At 41.6% G+C, this 22412-nt stretch overlaps 3 protein-coding genes across 3 annotated transcripts; 1 reads left to right on the top strand and 2 right to left on the bottom strand.

The window, feature by feature from the left end:
- Positions 1-13646: 13646 nt before the first annotated feature.
- On the top strand, positions 13647-14253 carry LOC121977324 (calmodulin-binding protein 25-like). The gene has a single exon (XM_042529907.1). The coding sequence runs from the start codon at positions 13655-13657 to the stop codon at positions 14087-14089; it is 435 nt and encodes a 144-aa protein (XP_042385841.1). The 5' UTR covers positions 13647-13654; the 3' UTR covers positions 14090-14253.
- A 2481-nt stretch (positions 14254-16734) lies between these two features.
- On the bottom strand, positions 16735-17637 carry LOC121974454 (50S ribosomal protein 5 alpha, chloroplastic-like). Its single transcript, XM_042525517.1, has 2 exons — positions 17541-17637; positions 16735-17205 (listed from the first exon to the last, which is right to left on the bottom strand). Exons 1-2 carry the CDS (start codon positions 17617-17619, stop codon positions 16847-16849), a joined length of 438 nt encoding a protein of 145 aa, XP_042381451.1. The 5' UTR covers positions 17620-17637; the 3' UTR covers positions 16735-16846.
- Positions 17638-18126: 489 nt separating this feature from the next.
- Positions 18127-20448, bottom strand: LOC121974453 (flavonoid 3',5'-hydroxylase 1-like). Its single transcript, XM_042525516.1, has 3 exons — positions 19725-20448; positions 19448-19636; positions 18127-19042 (listed from the first exon to the last, which is right to left on the bottom strand). The coding sequence occupies exons 1-3, from the start codon at positions 20436-20438 to the stop codon at positions 18404-18406; spliced, it is 1542 nt and encodes a 513-aa protein (XP_042381450.1). The 5' UTR covers positions 20439-20448; the 3' UTR covers positions 18127-18403.
- Positions 20449-22412: the final 1964 nt, after the last annotated feature.

The following is a 22412-nucleotide window of genomic DNA, read 5'->3' as shown; positions in this document are numbered from 1 at the left end:
CCACATGTCATGTTTACCTCTTCTCACATAGGTTTGTCCTCTAGTAGTATCTCAGGTATGCATTCCTATATTCGGATCATTGATTCTGGAGCTTAGCATTATATGTCGCCTAATGTAATTCTTTTATATCTATAAATTCATCACCTTCTTTGTCGATCATGACCGCTGATTGTTCTCCCATGTCATTAGCCGGTATTGACTCTATTTGTACATGTAATTTATATCTTTGTCTAATATATATCATATTCTTACGGGGTGTATTCAATCAAGAGATTGAATGACTTTCATTGACTTTTTTTTTAATGATAGATTTTGTGGAGTTGATAGATTTTTATTGACTTTTATAGAATCTTATATAGTTGTGAAAAAAATTCCATGGAGTTATATAGATTTTTTTGCAAGACTTTTTTAGATATTTGTAAATTTCACGAAAACTTGTGATTTAAGGAGGTGCATTCAATCTTGGAAAAGCTTAGGTGGTCATGGTCTCGCACGATATTTATTTTCAAACAAATAATAAATAGCAAACTCGTCCATAAAAAACTTTTTCAACTTTTTATACTTTTATCTTGTTTTGGCTAAAAATAAAGATAAGATAACGTCTCACTTAAAAAAAAACTTTAATAATATAATTTAAAATTCAACAATATTATAATAATTTTCAATATTTTTATTTTTAATTTTGATCTAAATTAACCTGAAATGTTGGTCAACCCTTTAATTTGGTCAAACTTTTAATAAAATGTTAAATTGATAAATTTGATTAGTAATAAAATTAATATTATTATTATTAATTTGATTAGTAATAATATTATTAAAATAAATAAATATAAATATATAAAATTTATTTAGGAATTTTTAAAATTTAATAAATTTTATAGAATATTTTTAGGTAGAATTTTATTAGACTTTATTAAATTATCTATTAATTAAGTTGAGAATTAATTTGATTTATTAATATGTATTTTATATTAAAATCTATTGTCTCAAATTTCTCTTCCCTCTACGTATAGTGCCGTCGTCCAAATCGACTTCGACTTTGACCTGCTCGCAAGTAGTCGACGGAAGCATCACCGGTCGTCTTAAATAATTTTTCTATTTGTTTCCTCCATTCCGGCACATCGCATGCTTCATCGGATGACACTCATTGTCTCCCATCACGAGCAACCAAAGAAAAATCTCTGCCTACAACTCGCCGTCGTGAGTCGCCGTCAGAGAAAAGGTTGCAAGCTGTTGTTGTTCCGTTCCAACTGTTCCGATCCATTCTTTTGCCGTTATAATGTTAGAGAACGACATTTCAAAGGACTCTCAGCTTCGCATGAAATGTATGTTGAGAGTTTGATGCAGACCGCCGAGAGGTTGAACAAGGACATAGCCTTTAAGATCAAAGAAATAATCAAAATCGAGTAGCGGAAAGAGAAAGAACTTATTTGTAAAAAATTAAAGTGATTTGAAGTCTATAGAAATCTCAAGGATGAGGAGAAGACTTTTTATTTTATTTTTAAAATTATACCAAGTGTTTTGGAGAGCTCTTATTGGTTAAAATTTTTATCCAAGGATTTCTAAAAGAATCCATGAAAATCTATTGAAACTTTGGATACCAACAGATTTTCATAGAGTTTTAAAAAGTTAAGTTTGAATACCACATGACTTTTTAAAACTCTATAAAAATCTAATTTGGATACCACTAGATTCCTATAAAGTTTATAAAAGTCTAAATTGAATACACCTAAACTTTTAAAATCCACAAAAGTCATTCAAAGTAATTAAAAGTCCAACATTGAATACACCCCTCTTAATCTTACTTTGAATCTTGTCTCAGTCGGTCAATTATGTGATTCTGGTTTCTCAGTTTCTTTTACTTCATCTTCTTGTTATGTGCAGAATCTGCGATCTCAGAAGCTGATTGGGATAGACCGTAGGCAGGGGGTACTATATGTATTAAAAGAGCTGAAAGTTCTAGATGTTGTAGCTTCCAGTGTTGATTTATCATCCTTTCGGTTAAGCTCTACTTCTTCTATTTTTTATTTGTGACATTCTCGTCTTGGACATGTTTTTTCTTCTTGTTTGAAATAATTAGCTTCTAAAGGACTGTAACGACCCTCCTTCTACTACTAGGCTGTAAGGCGAATCACTACGGTTTTGCTGTGCTAAGCTGCGCGGAAAACTGATCTAATTTGAGTTTTTGCTAATTATCTGATTAATGTTAACTCTGACACTAACATTCCGGGTGTACCTTGAAGTTGTACACGTGCTAGGGGAGGTATTTACAACTGGTAACACCCTCCGGATCGATCCACAGACCGGTCTGCTGATACTGGTACGGTCACAAGACCCTGGGTCGGTCGGCTGTCCGATTCCGAAGCTACATCGCTTCTGTCCCCAGCTGGATCGGTCTACCGACCGATCCAGGAGTGTCCTGATCGGTCGGCACGACCGATCCAGGTATGTCTGGATCGGTCGGTGACCGATCCAGTGAAATAGGTCCTGATCGGTCTTTGGATCGGTCGGTGACCGATCCGTACTAAACCGGGACTCGCTCATTGCCTTTGGATCGGTCGGTGGCCGATCCAGAGGATCTGATAGCATATCAGATCTGGTGGATCGGTCGGTGGCCGATCGATGACCCCGATCGGTCGGGAGACCGATCGAGTCTGATTTCACCCGGGAACTCGATTTCCAACACTTTGGCGTGCCAAAACCCCACATAACATCTAACTAATGCATCTTAAACCATTCTAACAACATGTAATAACATTTTAACGACATAAACTAGTAATCTAACTTAACATAGGGCATAGTTTAGGAATTCATGGCAACACACAACTAAAAGTGCCTAGAACATGAAAACCAAAACCAATAAATAAAATGCTAAAGTAAATGCTAAAGAGTCTAATGCTCAATTTGCTACGTCCCCTAAGGACCTTTGATTCCAGTTCCATACACACACTTCCTCATCTGCATTGACCTCCAGCCTCCACTGCTAGTCCACTTTTCCTTTACCTTTATCTGCAGTATAAGAAAAGTAGTATCTGTAAGCTAACAAGCTTAGTAAGAAACCATCTACCTCACAAAAACATGCGACGATGTAATATGATTTTTAAAGCATGCTATTTGAAATAAACTGACTAGGCTAAAGATATAAACATGGCATATGATCATACAAGCATAGAAATCAAGAACTGAACATGAGCTATCATAATGTATAAGCAAGGAAGAGCTAAACTGAAGCTAAACTGGTACTTAATTCAAACTCAACTAACATAACTGATTTTTTTTTTTTTTTTTTAGTTTTGAAAACTAATACATAGTAAGTGAAAATACATAATCATGCTGTTTGGGCCCGGCAGCTGTACTTGCTGTGCGCGCATCCCTAACTAGACCCGGGTTTGCAAGTCCCGAATTTAGTAGGGTTAACTAGGTTATCTAAACCTAGGGATGACTGTGGGAGTCCAACCCAATGGATATCTGATCCAGTACAGTGCCACTTAAATTTTTCTTAACTTGCTGTTTCTAGGTTATCTGAACCTAGAGCTAGGTTATCTGAACCTAGAGGCGACTGTGGGAGCCCACCCATTGGACCGTAGTCCCATAAAACTGAACTAAACTAATGTGCTGTTTTAAATACTTCTAATGCATTTAACTGAGCTTTTATACATAACTGAGGTGGTATTTAGCTACACTAACATTTTACCGAACACTTGGTGTGCTCCAACTCTCTCCTCTAATAGGGAGATCACCTCTAGGCACCCGACAACGTCTAGAATCTCTAACTAAAGGAGAACAACGTGTCCGGCCCGTCTAGAGGTGCTCAACTAGATCCCTAATCCTCGAGGAGGGTTTAAACACACCCTATGTGCCGAAAAAAATTGCATATAGCTAAAACTAATGCGTAGGAAACCAAACGGAGCTATTATACCGCAGGTGAGGGGTTTCTTACCTCGTACGCTAAATTCCTTACAATTCTATTCGCTAGAATTCCGGTGGAGAAGACCTTCTCGACGACCCGCTCACGTCTTCGCGTTCCTCTCGCGGAGAAGAACCTCTTTCGTGTTGGAGTCATTGCCGGAAGATGAGCCGAGAGTCCTTGGGTTTGGGCGCCGAGAGAGGAGGAGGAGGAGGTGGCGTCGGCGTTGAGGGTTTGGAGAGGGAGGAGTTTGCCGAACCAAGCAAAATAAACCAAACCCACTTAACCCTTCTACTTATATTAAGTGGTAATTCCGGTCAACTCTAATATAAATATAGATGTTTCTCCTTTCTCTCAGCACGGCCCTGCTGGGTTCACTGGTTACTAACATTATCCCTTAAACCATAGGTCTCGGGTTCGATTCCCGCTTAGGCCGTTTTCGTTTATATTTATTTTTGCTACTTCCGCTACTCGGAAAATTCCGGAAAAATATCTAAAAATTCCAGAAAAATCATACTATATTTCTAAAACAGTTTTGAGAATTTTCGGGCGTTACAATCCCCCATACCTTATAAAAAGTTCGTCCTCGAACTTAGAACAATTCTGGATACTTCTGTCTCATGCTGGCCTCTGTCTCCCAAGTCGCCTCTGCTGCTGTGTGATTTTGTCAGCTGACTTTGACTAGTGGTACCTCCTTGTTCCGTAATTTCTTTACTGCTCGGTCTATTATCTGAATAGGCCGACTGTCATAGCTGAGATCATCACGGACCTGTACCAACTGGGGCTCAATCACCTGGGTGGCGTCTGGAATATGCTTCTTCAGCATGGAGACATGAAATACGTTGTGGACAGCTGACATCTCCTGAGGTAGCTCTAGCTCATATGCTACCTTGCCCACTCTCTTCGTGATAAGGTAGGGTCCCACATATCTGGGAGCTAGCTTGCCTTTCTTCCCAAAACGCATGACTCCCTTCATGGGAGCTACTCTGAGGAAAACTGTATCCCCAACTGAAAACTCTAGGGGTCTGCGTCGTGTATCGGCATAGCTCTTCTGACGGCTCTATCCTCTGGCGAATCTGCTGTATGACTGCTGTGGTATCTGCTACTAGATCTGTCTGAAGCTCTAGTTCCTTATGTTCACCACTCTCATACCAGCAGATTGGTGATCTGCACCTCCGCCCATAGAGTGCCTCATAAGGAGCCATGCCGATAGTGGCCTGATAACTGTTGTTGTATGCAAATTCTGCTAGACTCAGATATTTGCACCAACTCCCCTTGAAATCTAGGGCACAAGCTCAGAGCATATCTTCGAGTACCTGGTTTACTCGCTCCGTCTGACCATCTGTCTGAGGATGGAAGGTTGTGCTGAATTTTAACTGGGTGCCCATAGCTGACTGCACACACTTCCAGAAGTGTGATGTAAATTTGCTGTCTCTGTCTGATATAATGGTCCGTGGGACTCCATGCAGCCTGACAATCTCCTTGAGATACAACTGAGCTAGCTGCTCCATGGAGTAGGATATTCTAATAGCTAAGAAGTGGGCTGATTTAGTCAACCTGTCGACTATTACCCAGATGGCATCAAAACCATTCGTGGTTCTGGGTAGTCCCACTATGAAGTCCATAGAGATATCCTCCCACTTCCATTCTGGGATCTGTATAGGCTGCAGAACTCCTCCTGGTCGCTGATGTTCTGCCTTGACCCTCTGACAGGTGAGGCAGATGCTAACATATCTGGCGATGTCTCGCTTCATCCCGGGCCACCAAAAATGGTTTTTCAGGTCTTGATACATTTTGGTGGAACCTGGATGCATCGCATAAGGAGTCCTGTGAGCCTCATCTAAAATCTCCGTAGCTCCTCCTGGAAAACACAGTCTGTCACCAAAATATAAGACCCCGCCATCTGACACTCTGAATTCTCCACTTCCTGATTCCGCTAGCCCTTGCTTGATTTTCGAATTTCAGGGTCCTCCTGAGCCGACTGAATATCACCAAGCAAGGTGGACTCTAAGGTCATAGTAGAGGCTGTCCCACGATGAGCTCGAGACCGAAATCTGATCTCCTTCAGTAGGGGCGGTGACATGGTTGTAGAGATAATAAGGTCTGGATTTTCTGCTAAGTGCATCTGCTACCCTATTGGCTTTCCCTGGGTGGTAGAGGATGTCTATGTCATAATCTTTGACTAGCTCTAGCCACTGCGCTGTCGCATATCCTTCTGAGTGAAGAAGTACTTCAGACTCATGATCTGTATACACTCTGACTGAGCTCCATACAAGTAATGTCTCCAAATTTTGAGAGCGAACACCACTGCTGCAAGCTCAAGATCATGAGTAGGGTAGTTCTTCTCATAATCCTTGAGTTGTCTGGAGGCATAGGCGATTACCTTGCCATCTTGCATCAGACTGCTCCTAATCCCAATTTAGAGGCGTCACTATATATATCGAGCTGTCTGTATTTTCGGCAAAGTTAGAATAGGTGCACTAGTCAATCTCCTCTTGAGTTCGCTGAAGCTGTTCTCGCAGTCCTCTGTCCACTGAAATTTCTTGTTCTTCCTGGTGAGAGCTGTCGGTGGGGAGGCTATCCTGGAGAAGTCCTCTACAAACTTCCTCCAGAAAGCTCCCGATCTCACTGGCGTTCTTAGGTCTCCTCCAGTTACTACTTCTCTCTTGTTGGGATCTACCATAATACCATCCTTTGAGATGACGTGACCCAGGAAGGACATGATTTAGCCAAAACTCACATTTCGTGAACTTGGCGTATAGTTGATTGCTGAAGGGTCTGTAATACTAGTTTCGGTGCTCGTGTTCTTCCTGAGTTCTGAGTAGATAAGAATGTCATCGATAAACACAATAACAAACTTATCTAAATACTCCTGAATACCTGCTCATGAGATCCATGAATGTAGTGGAGCATTTGTCACGCCAAAGGCATGACTACGAACTCGTAATGTCCGTATCCGGTCCTGAACTGTCTTCGGTATATCACCCTCCTTGACTCGAGTTGGTGATATCCCGATCGAGGTCAATTTTGAGAACACCGCTCCCTTTAAGCGGTCGAGCAGTCATCTATTCGGGAGAGGATACTGTTCTTGATCGTGACTGATTCAGTCTCGTAGTCTATACATAGCCGCATGCTTCCATCCTTCTTCTTCACGAATAGCACAGGCGCTCCCATGGTGAGTGACTAGGGCGATGAAGCCCTTGTCAAGTAGCTCCTGGAGTCATGAAGTTCCTTCAGTTCTGCTGGAGCCATGCGGTAGGGCGCTTTGGAAATAGGATTGGTCCGGAAGAGCTCTATCTCAAATTCAATCTCCCGGTGGTGCTAGGCTGGTAACTCTTCAGGACTACTGGTAGTCACATACAACTCGGACCTCTGCTAGCTGTTGCTCCTCGTCATGGGTGGTATTGACTACATGTGCTAGGTACCCCGTACATCCCAATCCATCAACTTCGTGCCTTCATAGCCGAGAGAAATTTTCGGCTTTTCTCTTTGGTTCTCCGATGTACTCGAATTATGCTTCTGGTTCGGTTGGACTTTCTGTTTACGGCACTCTATGGAAGCACCGTATTTGATCGAAAGTCCATCCCAAGGATGACGTAGTCGATCATTCGGCGGATCGATAATGAAGAGTTCCTGTGCTATAATGGACCGCACCGCTCGAGCCGGCGTGGATGCCATGACCTCTCCTGAAGGTAGTCAAAACCGACCACTGAGTACCTCCGGGGTATTTCTAATTTCTCGGAGAACACCCTGGCTATATATGAATGGGTTGCCCCAGTATCAAATAGAACAGTAGCACTATACTGAAAAATGCTAATCTGACCTGTGACTACTGTCGAGGCATTTGCTACGTCCTCTCTGGTGAGTGAGTAGATCCTCGCGTTCGCCATAGCTGGAGGGGCTTCTAATCGGCCCTGGCTGATAAGTGGACCTTCTAGAGCGGCCTGCATATGATGTAACTGAGCTGGCTGGCCTGCATACTGGATCTGCTGTGGCTGAGGAAGACCGGTCTTGTTCGGGCACTGCTTGGCCATGTGCCATTCTTGTCCACATTCAAAGCACCCTCGTGTGCCCTTGCGACAAACCCCTGGGTGGAATTTCCCACAAGTGGCACACTTTGGATAACTTGGTCGCTTGCTAGATGGTCCTCCTTTTGAGTCACTCCCTGATTTGCGCTTGCTGTTGGAGTTCCCTTTCTAGTTAGAGCTGTGACCTTGCTGTTTTTGAGTGTGAGAGTTTCCTTGGCCCTTGGACTCTGAGGAGACTTGCTTCTGCTGCTTCATGCTATTCTAGTAATGCTCTGTGGTCAAGGCACTGCTCACTAACTCCTCTGTGGTTTGTGGCCTATGTATGCCACCAGCCACGTTCACTGCTATCTCTGGCCTCAGCATCTTGAGCATCAACCTGATCCGTTCCTTTAACGTGCTGACTAGCTCTGGGCATAGACGAGCCAACCTGTTGAATTTCTTCACGGCTTCCTCAACTGAGAGGTTGCCCTGACGAAACTCAGTGAACTCGTCATAGTGGCGGTTGGTAACCCGCATATGAAAGAACTCCTCAAAGAATTCCTTCTCAAAGTCAGCCCATGTCATCTGGTTCACTGGGCGCTTCGCTCTGATACCACTCTGTAACGACCCTCCTTCTACTACTAGGCTGTAAGGCGAATCGCTACGGTTTTACTGTGCTAAGCTGCGCGGAAAACTGATCTAATTTGAGTTTTTGCTAATTATCTGATTAATGTTAACTCTGACACTAACATTCCGGGTGTACCTTGAAGTTGTACACGTGCTAGGGGAGGTATTTACAACTGGTAACACCCTCCGGATCGATCCACAGACCGGTCTACTGATACTGGTACGGTCACAAGACCTTGGGTCGGTCGGCTGTCCGATCCCGAAGCTACATCGCTTCTGTCCCCAGCTGGATCGGTCTACCGACCGATCCAGGAGTGTCCTGATCGGTCGGCACGACCGATCCAGGTTTGTCTGGATCGGTCGGCTGACCGATCCAGGCACCTGGAAATCGGGGACTCGCTACTGTGTTGTACTGGATCGGTCGGCTGACCGATCCAGGTACCTGGAAATCCGGGGACTCGCTACTGTATTGCACTGGATCGGTCGGCTGACCGATCCAGGAGGATACAGTAGCATACTGTATCTGGCTGGATCGGTCGGCTGACCGATCCAGTGACACAACCAGGCCCTGATCGGTCGGGAGATGTTTCTCCTTTCTCTCAGCACGGCCCTGCTGGGTTCACTGGTTACTAACATTATCCCTTAAATCATAGGTCTCGGGTTCGATTCCCGCTTAGGCCGTTTTCGTTTATATTTATTTTTACTACTTCCGCTACTCGGAAAATTTCGGAAAAATATCTAAAAATTCCAGAAAAATCATATTATATTTCTAAAACAGTTTTGAGAATTTTCGGGCGTTACAAGGACATTTAGGAAAATTGTAAACTCATGATATTTCAGATTGTTGTGGCTGCAAATTGATAAAATTCTCTGATTTACCTTTCTATAGAAGTATCTCTATTTCTCTTGCACCATTTGAGTTAGTTCATTCTGATGTATGGGGTTCATCTCCTATTCGTACACCTGGTAGATCTCGTTACTATGTTTCTTTTATTGATGATTGCACTCGTTACACTTGAGTTTATCTTATGAAACATTATTCTGATTTCCTTGGTATCTATCAAATGTTTTGTATCATGGTAAAAACTCAACATAATGTTGTTATTAAATGCTTTTGATGTGATTTGGATGGTGAATATACATCCAATCTTTTTTCTGAACTACATATCTCAAATGGTACACTTCGTCAAAGTTCTTATACTGACACTATTGAACAAAATGATGTTACTGAAAGAAAACATAGATATATTATTGAAATTGCACGTTCTCTCTTGTTATCTGCTTATATTCCTAGTGAGTTCTGGGGCAAAACTATTTTTACTGTAGTCTATTCTATCAATAGAATTCCATCTTCTATTACATCCAATTTGTCTCCTTTTGAGAAACTATATGGTTATGTACTTGATTATTCTATCTTTAGAGTTTTTGGTTCCACATGTTTTGTCCTCCGTCCTCATGTTGAACGTAGTAAGCTTAGTTCTTGGTCTGCTCTTTGTGTTTTTCTTGGCTACGGCGAGAGTCAAAGGGATGTAGATGTTATGGTCCAGTTAGTCAAAAACTCTATGTCTCACGTCTTGTTATTTTTCTTGAACACATCCCATTCTATTCCATTCCTTTTGAGACTCCTAATCTTCAAAAATATGATCTCACCCATATTGATCCTTTTTGCTCTGATTGTGATGATATGTCATCTCATGTTTCCCCACAGTTAGATCATCCTAGTATCTCTTCTTCTAATGATGCTACTTGCAGGATTGACACTCATACAGATTATGGTCATCAGCTCCCCGATGATTCCTTTGCTCTTATTGCTTCCCATTATGCTCCTGTAATAGTGAATCCTCCTCGTTACCTTCAATGATCTCGTAAGTCTACTCAATTACCTAATTTTGTGTATTCTACTTATTATGGTTCTTTTTCTTCCTTTTTATTCACCAATTGTTTGAGCCCTCCTCTTATAGAGAGGTTGTTCTTGATCCTCTTTGGCAGTAGGTTATGACAGAAGAACTTTCTGCTTTGTATCAAACAGGTACCTGGGATCTTGTTCCTCTTCCTTTCGGGAAGTGTGCGATTGGTTTTTGATAGGTGTATAAGATCAAAATTAAATTTGATGGGTCAGTTGAGCAACATAAAGCTCGTTTAGTTGCTCAAGGATTTTCTCAACAGTATGATATGGATTATGAGGAAACCTTTGCTCCAGTTTCCAAGCTTGTTACTATTTATACTCTTATTGCAGTTGCATTAATTCATCATTGGTTTATTTTTCAGGTAGATGTTAAAAATACTCTTTTAAATGGAAATCTTCAAGAAGAAGTTCACTAGGTGTCACTCACAACCCTAGTGAAGTTTACAGATTAAAGGTCTTTTATGGCCTTAAACAAAGCTCCTCAAGCTTGGTTTGACAAGTTCTCCATTGTGATTGGATCTCTTGGCTTTCTTCCTAGCCAGTATGACTCTGTTCTTTTTGTTCGTTGTACTTCACACATTACTCTCTTTATGTTGATGACATGATTATTACAGGGGATGATTTAAGTGGAATAGAAGAGTTGAAATTGCATTTGGCTCATGAGTTTGATATGAAAGATTTGGATCCTCTATGTTATTTTTTGGGACTTGAAGTAGCTTATTCTCCTCGTGGTTATCTTTTGTCGCAATTCAAATATATTGATGACGTTATAGAGCAAGTTCATCTATCTGATACTCGCACTGTTGATACTCCTCTTGAGATTAATGCTCGGTACTCTTCTATTGATGGTGTTCCCTTTCCAGATCAATCTTTATATCGCACTCTAATTGACAGTCTAGTATATATCAACATTACTAGATTTGACATCACTTATGTTGTACTAACACATTAATAACCTTAGGCATTTTAGACATTTCAAATTAACTCATTGTATTACTTGTAGATTCCTAAGTGTAATCATGCTCTCAAGCATGTATAAATTTCATAGTATAAATACAGAATTATGAATTTCTAAAATTGACATAACCTTAAATTATTTTATCACGAATTCATTAGATTGTTAAGTAAGAGAGCATAGAAAATTAAATAGTTAATTGGCCCATATTAGTCGATTAATAAGTCATATCTTGATAAATATGAAAGTTGGACAGTATTTTAATTATGAAAATTTGACTAAGCAGTTGAGTAAATTATCAAAAATATTTTTATGATTATATGCAAAAGTCAATGCTGATGGGCAACGCAGTGAAATTATTCATCATAATTAAAGTTGACGTGCACCCAAATCAACACAACCACTGCAAATATCTATAGGGGACAATCACTGCAAGTCATCTATTCTGCCCAGTATTAATTATGATTTACTTCCTCTGGGATTTTGTGGGACCGGGGTCAGGAGACCGCTAGGATGACGATTCCACCTTTTTGCCTATATGAGACAAAGTGGAGGTCTTCACCCTTGGCCTTGTTTACCATCCGGGAATTCTCAGGGAGAGAGAGGAATGTTGAATTTTATTCTGTTTCATATGCGATTTGTGACATTTGAAATTATGTCATGTAGATCTAATTTAAATTTATTGAGGGTTTAAATTATAACACGTGTAAAACTTATTAATTAACTCACATGATTATTACTGATGTGCTAATAACGGATGCAAATCCACCACATATTTGATTTGATCTCCGTTAGATTAAGTATTTAGCAAATTTTTACGTTCTCATTAGTGTAAAGATTACTGCATTGTTAACCTAATTCCTTTGAAAGATCAATCTTCTCTTCTTCTTCTCAAGATCATTGGATTAGTAGGAGCACAATGATAATTCCATTGTATTCCAATTTTTCATCTCTATTTCATGCATTTATTTTCTATATCATTATCGTTGTTATTAGGTCTTTTACTTTAGTTTTTATATTTTAGAATTCATAAGGTTAGAAAAATAATTCCTCATCAAGTAAAGCTTGGATTTTGGAAAAACTTTTGTTTATTTACCACAATAGAAACACAGGGAGAGATCGAAATCTAGACTTGTGAGATACTATAATCTCTAAAGGTAATTTAATACGGTATACCGAATTCTAAATTGCATATCGTATATCATACTAAAATTTTGATATACCAAATTTTTTATATTATATAAATTTATTTATAGTAAAATTTTAGTATCGGTATATTATTAAGATTTTTAATATAAATCTCATATAGATATTGATATTTAAAAATTTAGTATGATATAATATCATATTAAAATTATTGATATACCATTAAATCGATATGATTCGATATAATTTGATACGATATTTATAATATATCAAAATTTTGATTTTTTTTTTCCTTGCCCCTACAAGCACTACTCTCTCCTCTCACTTCAACGACTCTGATTATATTTTTAGGGTCTAGAGTTTAAAATTTAGTATATATAGATATTTTTTAATACCAAGAGGGTGTAAAAAATTGATAATTAATGTAAAAAAAATCCAAACCTTAAATTCTAAAACTCTAAATCTCAAATCCTAAAAATATAATCCGGGTTGAAGTGAGGGGAAGGGGCGGTGTCTCTATCTCTAGGGGCAGTATGGATATTTTCTTTCCACCGCAAAGAGTCTCTGCTCCCTCTCCACCCCCTTCTCTGCCCACTTGCAGTTAAATAAGCCGACAATAGAATTCAAAGGGTTGAAACAATTGAAGTCAGTATACCTGAAATATTGTCACGTTGTTGCTAATAAATAAGCATATTAATGGGCATGCACATATTCTAGAAATCTGTGATGTCCTTCTTTATCGTTACATTCAGAAGTCAATATGTATAATTTTAAAAATGAAGAATGAGATAAAATAATATACTTGCTTGTGTTAACTAATTAATTGGCAACAAAAATCTTCATACCTTCACCAAATGCGGCACCACTGATTGATCCTCCTAATTAATTAATAATATTAAATAACATTTTACATATTTAAATCTACTTAAAAATAATTAATTTAAACCAAACCCAGCGACATAAACCCCGGTTATCAATTTCCACTAGAGTGGCGCCACGTGGCCCGTTGAACCCGATGGCCCTGCCTCCCATCGTCACCCCCTCATTTGCCTATTTAATCAACCTCACAGTCAACTCAATCGCCAGTGTTGCTGCCGCCCCCCGCCATGGCGTGGGTCACCGACGCCTACGCCGGCGACGCCGAGGCGATCACCCACGCGCTCCGCGTCTCCCTCTCCTCTGATTCCTCCCCTCCCCCTGCGGCCACCCTCCGGCGGAACCCCCGCGCGCCGACCTCCGGGAAAATCTTCAAGCCCAAGCGGAAGCCGCGCGGAGGCGCCGTGGCGAACCGGTCTCCGATCACCTACATCAGCGCCGACCCCGCAAACTTCCGGGAGATGGTGCAGCAGGCTACCGGCGTGGCGGGGCTCGAGCCATCAGACTCGCCGCCGTCGCCGCCGCCCATGGCGGCGCCGCAGCAGATACGCCTGCCAACCCTCGACACGTCGGCGCTGTTCCTGGACCAAATCGCTGGACGGCAGCCGGTGACGGACTTCGTCCCGCTGCCGACGATTTTCCCATCGCTCGAGGACGTTATGTGATACGTAACGGCTTGTATAATAAAACAGATTACGGCTGTTTCATTAGGGCACCTTTCCAAGGCGTCCGATGGGGATCGGACGTGTTAAATCCGTCTTCTTCCTTTATCACGTGTTTTTTTTTCTCGTTCCGTTATCATGGTATGTAACAGTTTCTCTTTGCTTTACTCGGTGATCGGTGACTCCTCCCATAATTGTTATACTCGAGTTAAAGAGGCGAGAAAGCAACCTGGTCGAATTTGATTCTGACGCACTGCCACTGTTTAAACCGGATTGTATTGATTTAAGGTACCCCCACGGAAGAATGTCCTGTAATTCTCTTTTTAAGCTTCCTCTGAACTATTAAGTCCTCAACGAGACCTTTAACCACAGAAGTCTTAGAACAGTGGAACTAACCAGGGAAATAACATTGTGTATAAATGCATACAAATGTAGTATGTGAAAAAACCAGGGAAACGATATTGTGTATAAATGCATGCAGTAGTATGATGTGGTGACTACGGGTTAAAATTTAGAAGGTCGACTGATATGACCGTCAAAAATAAAAAAGGATTAACATTCGGGGATAGCTCAGATGATCGTACCGACAGAGAGGTAATCCGATTGGTCTCTTGGTCCGGTTGAATGCCAAACCTTTCAGTATTGATAAGACTCTTAAATCGAGTCAGCGCCATCCAGAGTAATGTCCACTTCATTACTTGGGCTAACACGGTTAACTATTTTGGCTAAGTAATCTAGCAAACCAGACCAATGATTTGATCGGACAAATTGGACACTTGGTCCGACCAAACTCTAATGCCAAACAGAGAGGCCGAGTGAAGGACGGTCCTTGGCAACATTGCTCAAATCCAATCGGGTCGCTCTTGTAAGCAACAGCCGATCGGACTACATGAGAGGCTTAGTAGGTTGGCCAGTTACACATATTAAGGCCCCTCAACCCAACGACCTCACATTGAGATTGTGAGTTCATTTTAGAAAAGGTGTCACAACATATTTATAGTTTACCCTTTTTTGTGAGTCCATTTGGGGACAACTCAGACGATCGTACCGACAAAGAGATCACTCGATTGGTCTCTTGGTCCGATCGGATGCCGAGCCCTTCAGTATTGATAAGACTCTAAGCCGAGTCAGCGCCATCCAGAGCAATGTCCACTTGATCACTCGGGGCTAGCACAGTTAACTATTTTGATCGGGTGATCTAGTAGACCGGACCTATGATCTGATTGGACAAATTGGACACTTGGTCCGACCAAACTCTAATGCAAAACGGAGAGGCCGAGCGAAGGACGAGTCTCCAACAACACTCCTCAAATCCGACCGGGTCACTCTTGTAAGCGACAGTTGATCAGAGTACATGAGAGGCTTGGTCAGTTGGCTAGTTACGCATATTAAGGCCCTCTTAACCCAACGACCTCACATTCTTTTTTTGCGTTTTGTGCTACGTATGAAAGAGAATATTCTATATACAAGTTGAACATTAGAAACTTCCACCCTGCCAAACATAGGGATTGTTGATCCATTTTAGGAAAGGTGTCAAAGCATCTTTATAGTTTGCCCTTTTTTAAAAATATTTTGAGATTCAAGCATAGACAAACAGTAACACAATAAAAGAGTTCTTCATCTATAAACACAGGTACGCTATGCGACACTATATAATTTTACATACTTGTAGCTATTGTTCATCCTATTGTTCATTTACTGTTCATCGCCTTCAACTGGATCACTGACTTGAATGTAGGAGTGCTTATATCAGAGACCTTCTCCCCGGCCCGATTGCTAACACTCCTTTGGACACATAGAACCATTCAGAATCATCTTTTCTAACTTAGAGTCTTCGCACAGTCAACACTAAATCCATCTACTCACTGTACCATCTCTATTAATTTCAGACAGGATGCTAATATGTGAAAAATGGGAAACAAAGATCTAATCATGGTAAATTGTTCAATGACTGACATCATGAGAAAACAAGCAATATATCCTGCTTCGAAGTTGTATTAAGATCTAATGAACGGCAATCCTTTTGCTTTATGCTCATAAGATACAAATGGTGACTCCAGGCAATCAAATAAGGGACAAACAACAGTTTGATAGCAGCAAAAGGCAGAATTTACTTGTGAAATAAAGATAAACAGTTTGTTCTTTAGTAGATCATTCATGATGAGGTTATATCTCTGCTAAACTTACTATTTTGTAGTTCAAATGTTATTACTCTCTGTCTCAATGTCTTGTAGAACTATTAGAGAAATCTAAAATGAAAATTTGCTAACAATACAGACTCCTCATTCCTATATGTATTTCTTTTGTCTAAACTTTGGCTTTGCAAATCCTTGACATAAACATGCTGGAACTTTTGTCACCAAAATCTATAAATATGAAAGATCTTCACTTCTCAACATATAGTTCCACATATAGTTCCTAATGAATATACAACATGAATTGTCGGTACCTCTTCGTGATTATGAATCTAATAGAACAATGTATTCAGTTTCCTAATAAGAGAGGTTAAAGCCAGTTATATATACATTCTACAATCACAAAGAATTTCAGTCACTGTGACTCTTTTGTTATACAATCATTAAGATTCTACTTATGGTTTATGGCTATTTCATCAATAAAATGCTATATGATTAAGCAGTCAAAGAAAGTTGAGAAACAAAACGCAATAAGATTCAGGCAAACTTTTACCATTACAAAATACAAGAAAATGAAGTGGAGAACTGCTAAAGAACTCCAACCTGAAATCTACACCATCACTGATTATACATTCTTGAGCTTCTTCATCTTCGACGGCGGCCATCGCCCCTTCTTCCTCATTCTTCGCTTCCGCAAAAGCCTCTTCCTTCGAAGCCTAATCTTTTTAGCGAGCTTCATCTTCAACTTCTGTTCGAGTTTCAGTTGCAGCTTCGACTCCAATGGAAGATTCTCCACCGACACAGCCTCTTGGGATTGCTCTGGTGGAGTATCACCAGGTTCACCACCCTCATTCCCATCCGTCTCCGATGAAGCGCGAGCAATTAAAACCCTCCTATCCACCAAAGAAGAAGGCGAGGAGACTCTTACTCCATTGAAGGATCTTGGCTGCGGGATGATGTGCCTTTGCAACCTCAGAACTAAAACTGCAGCCAAAAATTGTGTAAATCAAATCAGAAAAAGAAAAGATCCGAACATTCCAATAACAAGAACTAGAACACGGAGAGATTTAAGCAAATGGAAAAAATCATCGGCCGAAATTTATACCTAATCAAATATGAAGTAACCGAGAAGAAAGAACAGAAGATCTGGTGCGAAAACAAGGAACCAGAGAAAAAAAAAAAAAAGACGCACCAAATGTTTGCAGAAATTCCCCAAATAAGAATAAGTTCCAGCAGCCAAAGAAACAGATCGATTCAAGATTTCACCAGAGAAACCATGCGGCTGATAGATCGAAGAAAGGCGCCGAGAGATTACTTACTTGGAACTGGCGAAATGGAATGCGTTGAAGCAGAGGGAGACGAAGGACCGAAGGAGAGGCAAGGGAGAAGACGAGCCATATCCGCCTCCCAAGTGGATGGGCCGCACCCGCGAGGATAAGACCGATATTTAAGGAGTCTTTATCGGGCTAAAGGGCTTCATCCGGGTCCATTTAGCAGTGCGATCCGGATCCATTTGCTTAAAATGAAATCGTAGCTTAGTGGTCCGTTTATTCAATAAAACAGATCTTGAATCAAGGTGACAAAAGATAATATGTTCATCTTCAGTATCCCTGTTAATCCGTCTCAGGATCAATATGGAAGAAAGTACTAATTCGTCTCAGGACCAATACGAAAGAAATAAATCACAAACGATTATTAATCTTGAGAATAGTGACTAGCATATAAGGGAAACATTTATCTTAACTATATCGAGATTCAAACCTGGATCTAATGATATCAATATCTTATGTACTAGTTATTAGATCATCTTGAAAGAACGTAAAACAGATCTTTAAGAATCAGAATTCAGAAGAGCACCTTTTATGAAAATGAAAAACATGGGAAAGCTACAAAAGTCTAATAGAATAGCAGAATTAGGCATATCCATCTTTCATTTTCACAACTAAAGTTTACAAATTTTTTTCTTCCAAATCACCCGAATCCGTTTATATTGTTGTGGCAACAATATAACACGGTACATATCTTAAAACTTAGGGAACAATAAAAATATCTATAGAATCACAAACTTCTTTTTCTTGAATCTAAATGATCGGCTGATCTATTATTATATTTTTTACTATTATTCGCTATAACACATTATGCCGATCGAGGAATTAACGTTCGCCGGAATTCTGTTCCGTGTTCAAACATACGCCGCCGGCGACAAGCGCGGGCGGGCGAAGGCCTTGAGCGGCACGGCCTTGGGGAGCGCCAGCCCCGGCTTTGCCTCCATGTCGATCTCCTCCTCCCCCTCCGGCAGCTCCCAGTCGAAGGCGTGCGCCAGCGTGCCCACCAGGTACTGCACGAACAGCATCCCCACCAGCTTGCCTGCGCACGACCGCCGGCCCGCCCCGAAGGGGATGAACGCGAAGTTGCCGTCGCTGCCCAGAGGGTCGTACCGCTCTCCCTTCCCGCCGGGGAGGAATCGGTCGGGGTCGAAGGCCAGCGGGTTCTCCCACACGGCGGGGTCGCGGCCGATGGCCCACACGTTGACCAGCAGCCGCGTGTGCTTGGGGATGAAGAAGCCGGCCACCTCGCAGTCCTCGTGGCTGAAGTGGGGCAGCATCAGCGGCGTCGACGGGTGCAGGCGCAGCGCCTCCTTGCACACCGCCTGAAGGTACGGCAGATTGGGGATGTCGGACTCCTCGAGCAGGCGGTCGCGCCCCACCACCGCCTCCGTCTCGGCCTGCAGGCGGCGGAGGATCGCCGGGTTCCTCAGCAACTCCGCGAGGGTCCATTCCACAACGACCGATGACGTGTCAGTGCCAGCAGTGAGCAGGTCCTGCACCATTTTGTTTATAGATTCATTCGATTACGGCGTTTACTTTTAATTGGGAGATCCAACTGAGATTCCCATCGGACAACAGAGTCAATAGATGAAAATGGCCGTCGGCATGTCAATTATCTCTCTTCCTAATTTTTAATCTTTAACAATATTTTATGCTGAGTAAAGAAAACGACGGAGATGACATGGCGATGACATAACGATGACGAGAGATATTAAACAGGATAATAAAATGAGAAAAATGATATATCCAAGAAAAAAATTGAAAAAAAAATTTAAAAATAAACATTTGTAATGGAAAAAAAATAAAATGATGGATTATGATTTTATATATCTATCTTTTAATTTTTTCTTAAATTTTTTTTCCTTGAGGGCTCTGACGTTCGTGCAAAGAAGACTTACGAAAATGAGGGCTCTGACGTTGACCTTGGAGATGGTGGCGCCGTCCTCCGACACCTTGTTGGCCATCACTTTGTCGACGAAGTCGGGGGCGCCACGGCGACTCTCCCTTGTTCTTTGGTGCTCCTCGAACAACCTCGACACCAGGGCGTCAAATCTCTTGTGCACGCTGAGCATCTTCGCTTGAATACCCTACGGATGATCGTGGAGTGGATTTTTGATCGGGAATACAATTTCAATGATATTTAGTGCGATCCCACGGATTGTTATCGATCGGTACCTGAAGGTCCATCCACGCAATGGAGGGGAAAAAGTCGCCGACGTTGAACTGCGCGCCGCCGGTGAGCATGTCGGAGAGCACGTCCTTGAACTTGTTGGACTCGTCGCCGTGGTCGTCGAAGACCCTTCCGCCGACGGCGATGGTCCCCACCACGTTGGCGAGGGTGCAGATGAGCAGGTCGAAGATGGGGACGGGCTGGCCGGCGTCGTGGAGGCGGCGGAGGGCGTCGACGAGGCGGCGGAACTCGGCGCGGCGCGTGGGGGCCCAGTCGGCGAGGGCCTTGCCTCCGAGCAGGTGGAGGCTGCACAGCTTGCGCATGTGCTTCCACGTCGGGGTGGCGTCGGACATGACCAGGTTCTGGCGCTGGTAGCTGGTGTCGCGGGCGCTGATGGGGTCGGGGCGGTGGGCGAACTGCGCGTCGGCGGTCTTGAGGAAGGCGCGGGCAGAGGAGGCGTCGGAGGCGACGACGCAGAGGTGGGAGCCGAGGCGGAGCGACATGATGGGGCCGTAGCGGTCGGCGAGCCGGGCGAGGTTCGAGTGCGCGCTTGCGCCGACGAGGGGGAGGGCCCCGAGCACGGGCACGCCCCGAGGCCCCGGCGGCAGCGGGAGGCGCGACCGGGGCTTGCTGAGAAGCCACCGGCTGAGGAGGAGGTGGAGGGCGAGCAAGAGGGCGGCGCCGCCCAAAAGGTAGGAGTCCATGCGGGCGGCAGCCATTACTCAATCACTGCCGTTGTTAAGGCATCAGCTAAAGCCGCATAAATAGACGCCCAAAATGATAATTAAAAAAAAAATTAATTCATCACAGACAATAGTCCGTTGCAAATTGACCCTTTACCAATTCATCAATTAATGCAAACATTGACTAGTCGAATTTGAGTGGACGTTAATGGAATAGCTCCTTCTAATATTCTAAATAAAATAAAATATATGAAAATGGTTTTTTGAGTTGGGTTAGTTTAATTTCTAAATCATGGTATCGTCATCGAACTTTTTCTATAGTAAAAAAAGGTAGATGAGTGACATGTAAGTTTAGTGTCTTAATTATCGTCAAATTATTAATCATCTTTCACGTTTATCCTCAAATATGTATTAAGAAAACAATTATTATTCATACTATTCATCGTCTTCTTTTGCAAAAACCTCCTCGTTTTCTTCCACTGGGAATTTGAATGAAGAGACGATTTGCGGGTTTGTGAAATTGAAAGTAACATCTTTTAATTTGCGTGCTTCATTCTACAATAGCCTGCTTTCCTGATTACATATATTTTAAGGTTTAAAATGTAAAATGAAGCAGCGTCGGCCATCCGTTTTGGAGGAGTATGAAGAAAGACAAGGATACAAAGTCCTGGCATCGCCATAGTAGAGAACTTATGGGAAGACAAATGAAGCCTTCAAGTACTGGACCACAAATCGGTTTTACGACCCCCATGTGTCTGGTTGTCGGTTGCTCGAACAGGCGATCGAGGTGGCAGCCGGCCAAGCTGGCCACGGGACGTTTGCCCGACAACCATGTAACCGCGGTTTCATAGTTCATAGCAAGGCCACTTATCGTTAAATTGTAACTGAGCCAGTCAATTGATGGTCTCACCATGATTTATTAGTAAATTCAATGATAAAAAAAGAATAATTCGGTGCAGAAAACTCCTGTCAATTCGAGATTTGGAATTATTGAATTTTATATTTTACAAGAGGTTGTTTCCGTGATTTAAATTCGTGATCTCAAAGTCATGCAATGATAAATTTATCGTTGTGTTAAAATTCTCGTTTTAATTAGTAAATTCAGTATGAATTAAAATTTAAAGTGCTTTTATTCTATAATTAATGACCCCAAGCACTTTTCTTAAAATAACACTCTCGTGCTAGCTAGCTAGCATTATTCATAGCTTTCGATTAGCATAAATACTTCTCGGTGTGAGAAAAAAAGAATTAAACTCGATCTACAAGAACCTTTTGACTTGAAATAATTTATGTCGTCCTTTTCTATAGGATTGATCTAAAACTCATTTACTTTGATTTTTTTTTCCTTTTTTTTCGCCTTGACTTTGGAAACACGAAAGGGTTCTCCCTCTAATTGTACTAAAAAACAAAATTATTTAATTTAGGAGGTTAGGTAGGTATAAAAACTATATGACCACACTACTTGTTCTTAAGATATTTTTAATTAATCAAGTAATAAGTCAGACAATTGACAAGTATTTGGATTACTTGTTTGGATGAATTTTATATAAATTTTTTGGATGAAGATCGACCTCGACGTGGATGATGCCGGTTCAATAAATTACGAACAGTAGATCGAGAATATATATATATATATAAATAATAACCGGTCCCACATTATATACACCAAGTAAATTCAAAAAATAGGATAACTTTTGAAGTGGCGTTTCAGCTTCATTAGTAGTAATGTGTCCTACATGAAAATTGAACCCTAGTTACTTGGTGTTGTAGTTAAATACCGTGAATAATTAAGTCATTAGTCAACAAACAACCTAATATGCACATTCTCTTGAGATCGCCGATGAGGAGGATGAAAGGACCTGGAGAGCACTCCAAAAGAAGGTTAGAACGACACTAGAGAGGAGTCACGGTAAGTCACTTTGACCCTTAAGTTAGAGTTTGTTTGAAATAAAAGAAAGGTGTAAGGAAAAGTTGAATTTTGTGTGTGCATACCTGCACCTGTGAGAGGGG

Source organism: Zingiber officinale, chromosome 4B, assembly GCF_018446385.1.
Source record: "Zingiber officinale cultivar Zhangliang chromosome 4B, Zo_v1.1, whole genome shotgun sequence".
NCBI classification, from domain to species: domain Eukaryota; kingdom Viridiplantae; phylum Streptophyta; class Magnoliopsida; order Zingiberales; family Zingiberaceae; genus Zingiber; species Zingiber officinale.
The sequence above is the reverse complement of the archived record's forward strand: the minus strand, read 5'-3'. Positions and strand labels throughout refer to the sequence as shown.